The sequence below is a fragment of the Aulonocara sp. 'chitande type north' Nkhata Bay genome, linkage group LG13 (assembly GCF_057382095.1).
Source record: "Aulonocara sp. 'chitande type north' Nkhata Bay isolate Kocher_YH1m ecotype deep benthic linkage group LG13, A_spYH_male_GT1.1, whole genome shotgun sequence".
Taxonomy (NCBI): Eukaryota; Metazoa; Chordata; class Actinopteri; order Cichliformes; family Cichlidae; genus Aulonocara; species Aulonocara sp. 'chitande type north' Nkhata Bay.
This window is the reverse complement of record NC_141356.1, coordinates 9,123,787-9,132,806: the sequence shown is the minus strand read 5'-3', so window position 1 is coordinate 9,132,806 and position 9,020 is coordinate 9,123,787. Positions and strand designations below refer to the sequence as shown.

The following is a 9,020-nucleotide window of genomic DNA, read 5'->3' as shown; positions in this document are numbered from 1 at the left end:
ATTCTCTCAATTTCTTAAAGACATGACTTTCAGAAACTGTGCATCTGCTGTAGATAGTCCTCCATTTCCCTAGTTTCCTTTTTTTTTTTTTTTTTTTTTTTTTTTTAAGGACAGCACATTATGTCACGAGGTGCCACATTTTTGATTAATACCTTTTGTTTTTGAGAATCACCTTGTTTGTGGACAAATGTATTTTTTTGTTAACTTAGGTATTTTTTTTTTAATTCAATGAAATGAGAACAACATTTTTGTGACAGTAATACAAATATTAAATTCTTAAGTGTTTCTTTTTATATTTCAGTGACTCATACCTCAGCGTTAATCGGCTGAATAAATAAATAAAGAAAACGAAAATGTTCAGACACAAGAACTGGACAGAAAATGAGTGAGAAAACCCCCGATACAAACCGTGGACAACATTTCTAAAGTCTGAAGAATTATTAAGGATGACTTGATATATAAATAAATAATAGTTACAAGACAGTCTGATTCCTTGAAAGCAAAAAATAAAGAAATAAAAGTTAACCAAAGACTTTTTTCATACTCTAAAGCAGCACAGAAAACCATCAAATGCGGAATTTCTACTCCACTGCATTTCACAACAAATGCTGGAGTGAGTTTGTAAAATCCAGCAGACTCAACCGCTGGTTCTTAATCTTTCTGTCCTGTGAGCGCCATCTGTAGTCGGTTCTCCTTTTAACCCTACAAAGCCCGAACCATGAAAGTTCCCAGAAAAAAGTTCCCACTTTTTAAACGTATTTATTTTACTGGAGCCTTTATTAAATCGTGTGACAAAAGTAAAAATGAATAAAAATAAATTACATATAAATGTACACGACTCATTTTTGCGACAGTCGGTGTTTTTGTGCACTTATGGGGGACAAAAATCACGTTATACGGTTAACAGGTCTGAGTTCCTGCAACACAGAAAATAGATCAACACTAAATAATAATAGCCAATAATTTACAAAAAGGTAAAAGTATTTTACAGTGTGGTGTGATGTTCTGAATTTCAAAGCTGTTCCAAGATGGATTATCAATTTTTCCCCTTCAAAACAACAACAACAAAAACAACAAAAAAGGACTGCTTTGTCCGGGTGCCAGGGGACGTCCTGATTGGCCAGGGAATCACAGTTTTCTTAAAATACCACAGTGTCTGCACATATAAGAGGAAAGTTTCAAACATTTTCTTTGGATGATTGCACTTTAATTCATCACCGCTCATTCTGCGTCCTGTCTGACGGGTTATTTTTAGGGCTCTTTTCACCAAATATAACCCGCCTCGGTCGTTTGTCATCGCGTCACAACAGGTAACATTATCCCATTTAGCCTTTTCCTCTTCCTCACTGGCTGGGTCGGAGGAGAGGTGTGGGGTTTGGGGCTATAAAAGGAGGGACGGTCACAAGTGCCTGACACTCATCTTCGGTCTGCTGAGGTAAGAGATGAAGACGCCTTTTCTTTTCACCTCACAGGGGGCTGCTTTAAATACTCACGATAGAACTTCTTTAAAACTTAAGAAAAAAGAACATTTGATTGCCTTTTTAAAAAAGCACGAGCAATGTCTGATCGTTTGCAACCAATGCTTATTCGTTAGGTAGAAACAACGGCGACAAAAATGACTATTTGGTGCAACTTGTGTAAATGTCACGTCAGTACTCCTTGCACTTCCCACCATCTGCCCGCGGATCACCGGAGCCCAGTCTACAGGAGGTTCAGGTCAGTGATAACTCTTCTTTCCCCTCCTCTCTGCTCCACGTCCTCTAGCGGCTGAATCAGCGCACGGCTGCTGGGAAAATTTGGAATCAGCTGTGCGTTATAGTGCATGCACGACGGGGAGCACTTAATCCCCTCCCATGTCTACAGCCTAGTAGCTTATTATTTGTGATACATACTAATCCAGCCTTGCACATGATGCCGCCAAAATTATGCTGAATCAAAGAAAACTCTTTCAAAGTGATTCTTTTAATATACATATATACAGGAAATATGGTTCTGAATATAACATAATAATGGAAATTCATAGTGTGTCCATTTGAAAGGTTATAACACATAAGCTAAGTCCAGATAACTGCCCTAAAAAGTCCAGTTGCGGATCTCTGATTAACTCACTGGGATACATTGTGATATAATTCTCCTTTTGTGGCACTTTCTGAGAGCTTGTGACGTGGGGCACCCCACTCAGAGGACACCCACTTTATAAGGCAATGAAGGGAGCATCAGAAGCCCAGCCTTCCCTGTGTGACGCCCACGCTGAAGCCTTGGCAGCTATAAAAACCCCAGGCTCTCCGTGGATGGGTCCAGACAGATACTGATCACGCAAAGTCTATCGAGAGCCCTCATTTCTGTTGGAGACGCACAACAGCCTCTCATATCAGCAGTTTCCATAGGAACCCTTGATATTCAAAGTCAGCTTTGGCTTGTGGGGAAGAGATATCAGGCGGGGTGAACTGTGGAAAAAAGAGGCAGGATCAGTTCAGAAAACTCTCTGTTAGGTTTTTGTTTTTTTACTCTACACTTGCCACTTAGACATCTTTTTTTTTTTTTTTTTTTTTTGAAATGCGAGTGATGAAATAGACAAAAGTTCGGGCTCACCGGATTTACTACTTTAGTTTTCAGTCCAGCCTTCTGACCTCAGTGACCATGGTCTCTCACAGATCCACCAAAGGGGCATCCAAAGCTCGACGGGACCACATCAATCATGAGATCAAGAACATGCGTGCTCTGCTGCCCATCACCCTGGAGGACCAGGAGCGACTCTCGTACCTTCACTCCATGGCTGTCATCTGCACCTACATCAAAAAGTCTGTTCTCTTCCAGGGTAAGTTTTCATACTGCAGTCATCCTTTAATGCCTTTGAACTTTTAATCTGCATTCAGCCTGCATCGCTGTCAAACAAAATGGGACTGAGCATGAAGGCCTCTAGGGACCATATCAAAAAGTAACAGATGTGATAACCCGCAGAGATGCATGCTGTATAAGCAAGGCTGAACTCACTCTTTCCTCTCTAAGGGCTCCCAGCTGGAGAGCGATCACACTGCTCTCTGCCACATGAGGTCTTTCTTCAAGCCTTGCACGGTTTCATCCTCGTCTCCACCGCACAGGGCAGGCTGGTGTATGTGTCAGAAAATGTAGCCGAGTATCTCGGGGTTTCCATGGTGAGCCTTTTTGTTAGCTACATTGTGTTTTCAGGTGTAATGTTGCAGCACTTTTAGTTTCTGAATCTTTGGGAGCTAATGGGAAATTGTGTAACTTTCCCAGGTAGACGTGCTGCAGGGAGACACGATATATGATATGGTGGAACACTCTGATGTCGACATTGTTAAATCAAACCTGGACCTTGAAAACAACTCAATGTCAGGTAAGAAAGATTTGGAATTCAGTTTAAAATGATATGTATGGCATTTGAAACGATTATAGTGTTATCACATGCTGGTTGCTGGTACTGTCACAGATATTTCTACTGTGAGGAAAAAAAGTAAGCCGGTTTCCTTGGAAATTCAACTTGGTTTGATGCAAATCCAGTGAGGACACTAAAGAGGTTTCAGATCTGCAGAAAATGCCAAATTTGTGAAATGTGCTACTGATGCAAAATCCCCCAAATGCCCCACAAAGCCCTTATTTTAAGCCATTTTATTCATAGTGAGTTTTAAAACTTGCCCAACCTCTTTTTTACAAACATGAAAGACTAAACTGTTACGTTTTCTTTCCCCAGAGCGGAGCTTTATATGTTGCATGAAAACCTCCAAGACCTTTAAGTTGCAACATGGCAGCTGTTCCTCTATACTGGTCAGAGGAAGCTTCCAGTTCTTCCCTCAACCCTATGCATGCTCCCCTACCACTACAACCAGCGAGCCACTGTTCGTGGCTCTCTGCACCCCAACAGTGAACTGCCTGAGGAGCACCGACTCTCACTTCTGTCACAGCTTCAACAGCACACATGGACTGGATATGAGCTTTATGAAGCTGTCAGATAGGTACAATTGCACAACTTCTTCTGTGAGCAGGCATAATGAACGTTTTCCTGTTTATTGACATTTTGATTTTCCATTTTAGCGTTTCTCCTTTGTTGGGGTATTCAGCAGAGGAAATGATTGGTCGATCATGGTACAGCCTCGTCCATCCTGAAGATCTGTCGCTGAGTGCAGATTCTCACAGAAGTTTGAGTAAGTGAACAACAGCCTTTAAGACAAAGAGACAGCTAAATGTTAGGATTTCAGTATTCACTGGCACATTAAATAGCTGTTGTCATCTATTCACAGCACACTGAGCACTTTAGCTTTCAGTTGTTGAATGATATGAAATAGTAAATATTAAGACTGTTTAGCATCATTCTCTTTGAATGCAGTTCTTTAGTTCAGCACGTTACATATTTATTTTAGCGTGTGCGATACGTTTGAGGTTTTATGTGCACGGTTATAACCATGAACATTTCCTCCAGTGCACTCAGATGACGGCTTCCAGGTGGAAATGGTGCTGAGACTCCAGCGCATGGATCTGTCGTGGTGCTGGATCTACAGTCGAGCCACCAAAGTCTCTGGGGAATGCCAGACCATCAGCTGCACCAACTTCATCATCAGGTATTATGACCTCCTCTGGAAAAACTGAGCACATGTTTCAGTGTTTTCCCAGTAAAGACGCTGACTTGTTGCACGTTGTGTTACTGCAGTGAAACTGAGGCCAGATTTCTTCAGAAGAAAATCAGCAGCATGGCCTTCAAACCAGCATTTCTGCCAAATTCCTACCACTGTGCTCAACACCCTCAAAGCTCCAACAATAAAAGTCAGAGGACACCCAACAGCCAGAGTGAGGAGCCTGGTGCCAGAGATATGAGGGAGTCTGAGCACGACACAGACTGTGTGGTGAGCGGCTCTTCCCCGAGCTCACCTGCCCTTCTGGGTGATAGCCCTGCTGTCCTCATCCCTCCATACAGCCCCGCCTCCTCCAGCTCCTCTCTGCAGCAGGAGGAGCTCAGCCATGACATTCTGATGGATGTGCATGTATGCACAGATCAGTGGCTGTGCTCCCCTGAGGCCTCTCCCTCCCATTATTCCTACCCAGAGACTGGGGTCACCTGTCACCATTCACCCTCAGACTCCCTCCCTGCAGCCACTCAAACCTTTGACCAGCCATCCTTTGGCACGCTCAGTGGCCACACTCCACCCACCTCATCATCGCCATCCTGTGATTTCAGAGATTATACATCTGACGCTCGCTTAGTTCCAGACTGTCTCTCTGTGTCCGACATGTGTGAGAGCCCAGCGGACTGTGCTCTGCATCCAGATGATTTCGGCCTTCTGTTGCAGCCACAAGAGGGCAGCGTTGTCCAACTGCATCATGATGCTCCTGACTTATCCACACATACCAGTATTTTTAATCCCAGCCAGTCTCCCACATCCCTAGAGCCTAACCAGTATAGCGAAAGTGAGCAGGTGGAGATCAGTATTCTGGCCCAGCAGATCTCCTCGCTGGCCAGCAGGTTTGACCGGCATCACACTGTGAATCCCTATCAGCATGTGGTCCAAACTACAGCCACCAACACGATGCCCTCAGCCTGTGACTGGCCCCCTAATTCTCCTCCCCCCTCAGTTCGTCTTCCCAATCCTGCGCTGGTTCTTGATGTTGCCATGTTTGACAGCTTCATGAAAGATCTGAACATGTTCACAAGAAAAGGCAGCACATTGAGCGATACCAACTACCAGCAGGGCTTAGTGTGCAGCAGGAACGGGCACCATCCCCATCAGGAGCAGCAGGAGCACATTGGCTTCATTGCAGAGGAGCTGCTGGCTGCAGAGCACTTCACCGTGGGCAGCATCGCCATAGATCCCATCAGTATGCAGCTGGGATGCCATGATCAAACCACTGGGTTGCTTCAACATCATCTCTACTAAACAGTCCACCCTAATGAGATGGCACATGACAGTTGTCGGGTACAGATGGTGCTGAGACTCCAGTTCGTGGATCTGTCATGGTGCCGGATCTATAGTGGAGACAAAGAGTGAGTGACAGATCAGCTGCCTTGCATGGCTTCACCCTCATCACCAGCACACAGGGCACGCTGGTCTGTGCTTGAGAACGTGTAGCTGAATATCTCGGGCTTTCCACGGTGAGCCCTTTTGTGAATTACATTGTCATTTTCAGGTGTAATGTTGCAGCAGTGATGGATTTTGAATCTGTTAGAACTAACACCAACTATGACACTTTCGCAGATGTATGTACTGCGAGGAGACACGTTATGACATGGTGGGATGTTCCGATACTGAGATTGTTAAATCAAACCTGGACATCGAAAGCAACATATTATCAGGTAACCAAAATTTCAAATGATGCGCGGCATTTAAAATGACTGTATAAAACGATCCCCCTCTTTTTGCTGTAATATTACTGACATTGCTGCTGTAGGTGGAAAAAATGAGCCAGTTTCCCCTGAAATCTGTTTATGAAATCCATTACTGATGCAGCATTGTGCTACAAAGCCCTTATTTTAAGTGAATTTCTTCCATTTAATTCATAGTTGGTTTTAAAACTCGGCAAAACTAGTCTTAAATGTTTTAACAAACATGAAAGACTAAACTGACGTGTTTTCTTTCCTCAGAGCGGAGTTTTATATGTTGCATGAAATCCTCCAAGACCTTTAAGTTGCAACATGGCAGCTGTTCCTCTATACTGGTCAGAGTTGAGGGAAGATCTGGAAGCTTCCTCTGTGTGTCCTTCCTTACCACCACCACCACCACTGAGCCACTGTTTGTCACTGTCTGCACCCTAGCAGTGAACTGCCTGAGGAGCACGGACTCTCATGGACTGGATATGAGCTTTATGAAGCTGTCAGATGGGTACAATTGCACAACTTCTTCTGTGAGCAGGAATAATCAGCATTTTTCTGTTTATTGACATTTTGATTTTCCATTTTAGCGTGTCTCCTTTGTTGGGGTATTCAGCAGAGGAAATGATTGGTCGATCATGGTACAGCCTCGTCCATCCTGAAGATCTGTCGCTGAGTGCAGATTCTCACAGAAGTTTGAGTAAGTGAACAACAGCCTTTAAGACAAAGAGACAGCTAAATGTTAGGATTTCAGTATTCACTGGCACATTAAATAGCTGTTGTCATCTATTCACAGCACACTGAGCACTTTAGCTTTCAGTTGTTGAATGATATGAAATAGTAAATATTAAGACTGTTTAGCATCATTCTCTTTGAATGCAGTTCTTTAGTTCAGCACGTTACATATTTATTTTAGCGTGTGCGATACGTTTGAGGTTTTATGTGCACGGTTATAACCATGAACATTTCCTCCAGTGCACTCAGATGACGGCTTCCAGGTGGAAATGGTGCTGAGACTCCAGCGCATGGATCTGTCGTGGTGCTGGATCTACAGTCGAGCCACCAAAGTCTCTGGGGAATGCCAGACCATCAGCTGCACCAACTTCATCATCAGGTATTATGACCTCCTCTGGAAAAACTGAGCACATGTTTCAGTGTTTTCCCAGTAAAGACGCTGACTTGTTGCACGTTGTGTTCCTGCAGTGAAACTGAGGCCAGATTTCTTCAGAAGAAAATCAGCAGCATGGCCTTCAAACCAGCATTTCTGCCAAATTCCTACCACTGTGCTCAACACCCTCAAAGCTCCAACAATAAAAGGCAGAGGACACCCAACAGCCAGAGTGAGGAGCCTGGTGCCAGAGATACGAGGGAGTCTGAGCACGACACAGACTGTGTGGTGAGCGGCTCTTCCCCGAGCTCACCTGCCCTTCTGGGTGATAGCCCTGCTGTCCTCATCCCTCCATACAGCCCCGCCTCCTCCAGCTCCTCTCTGCAGCAGGAGGAGCTCAGCCATGACATTCTGATGGATGTGCATGTATGCACAGATCAGCGGCTGTGCACCCCTGAGGCCTCTCCCTCCCATTATTCCTACCCAGACACAGAGCTTGCTGCAGCCACTCAAACCTTTGGCATGCTCAGTGGCCACTCTCCATTTATCTCCTAATCTCCGACTAATTATTTCAGAGCGTGTACATTCTCAATTCTGATGCTCGCCTTGTTCCAGACTGCTCATTTGTATCCGACACGTGTGAGAGCCCAGCGGACAATTTCGACCTTCAGGTTAAGCCACAAGGAAGCAGCGTTGACCAACTGCATCGTGACCCATACGTACCAGTCTCTTTAATCCCAACCAGTATCTCACATCCATAGAGCCTGACAGCAGAGAAACCAGTATTCTGGCTTAGCAGTACGGCTTAGTGTGCAGGATATATGGGCCCCATCCCCATCAGGAGCAGCAAGAGCACACTGGCTTCATTGCAGAGGAGCTGCTGGCTGCAGAGCACTTCACGTGCAGCATCACCATAGATCCCATCAGTATGCAGCTGGGACGCCATGATCAAACCACTGGGTTGCATCAACTCAATTCACCAGCTATATGCAAAGCAGCATTCAGCAAGGTACTTTCTACTAAACAGTCCACCTATTTATTGATTTGCTGCTTTGGTATGTAAGCTTTAGAGATATTTAATTAATGTCTAATTTTATTTTCTGTCTTTCTTTAGGTGGAGCTTGCTGAAGAAAACCCGTCCTGAAATAAGTCTGAGACTTAACTGGACGACCACTTGTATGACATATTGTCATAAACCTCCACTGGATTTAAAGGCGAGTGTGAGTAAAGACAACTAAAGGACATCTTCTCAGATGTTATTTTCATATGCAACACTTTCCCATCCTGAAAAGCTTAGTTAAAGCTCATGTAGACATTCTTTTATTTTTCCTTTCTGCAATTTTGTCAGCTGGGTTTTATGTTACACTGATGTCTTAATTTGAGAAAAAGTACTTTTTAAGAATCTGACAGCATTTACACTGCCATAGATCCGTTTATCTTCTAATATTGTGACAACATTTTAAAAATGAGCACCTAGTGCCATTGTCACTGCAAATATCAGCAGTTTCCATAGGAACCCTTGATATTCAAAGTCATCACCTTCCCACAAGCTAACGCTATAAGGCAGGGTGAGCCATGAAAAAGAGGCTGCAT

The 9,020-nt window shown here is 44.1% G+C and overlaps 2 protein-coding genes across 2 annotated transcripts; both read left to right on the top strand.

The window, feature by feature from the left end:
• Positions 1 to 1,499: 1,499 nt before the first annotated feature.
• On the top strand, positions 1,500 to 5,888 carry LOC147315641 (uncharacterized). Its single transcript, XM_086258579.1, has 8 exons — positions 1,500 to 1,716; positions 2,655 to 2,818; positions 3,010 to 3,155; positions 3,259 to 3,358; positions 3,713 to 3,974; positions 4,054 to 4,163; positions 4,439 to 4,577; positions 4,667 to 5,888. The coding sequence occupies exons 1-8, from the start codon at positions 1,616 to 1,618 to the stop codon at positions 5,886 to 5,888; spliced, it is 2,244 nt and encodes a 747-aa protein (XP_086114705.1). The 5' UTR covers positions 1,500 to 1,615.
• Positions 5,889 to 5,971: 83 nt separating this feature from the next.
• LOC147315640 (neuronal PAS domain-containing protein 4-like) lies at positions 5,972 to 8,662 on the top strand. Its single transcript, XM_086258580.1, has 7 exons — positions 5,972 to 6,103; positions 6,207 to 6,304; positions 6,593 to 6,830; positions 6,910 to 7,019; positions 7,295 to 7,433; positions 7,523 to 8,436; positions 8,542 to 8,662. Exons 2-6 carry the CDS (start codon positions 6,211 to 6,213, stop codon positions 7,980 to 7,982), a joined length of 1,041 nt encoding a protein of 346 aa, XP_086114706.1. The 5' UTR covers positions 5,972 to 6,103; positions 6,207 to 6,210; the 3' UTR covers positions 7,983 to 8,436; positions 8,542 to 8,662.
• Positions 8,663 to 9,020: the final 358 nt, after the last annotated feature.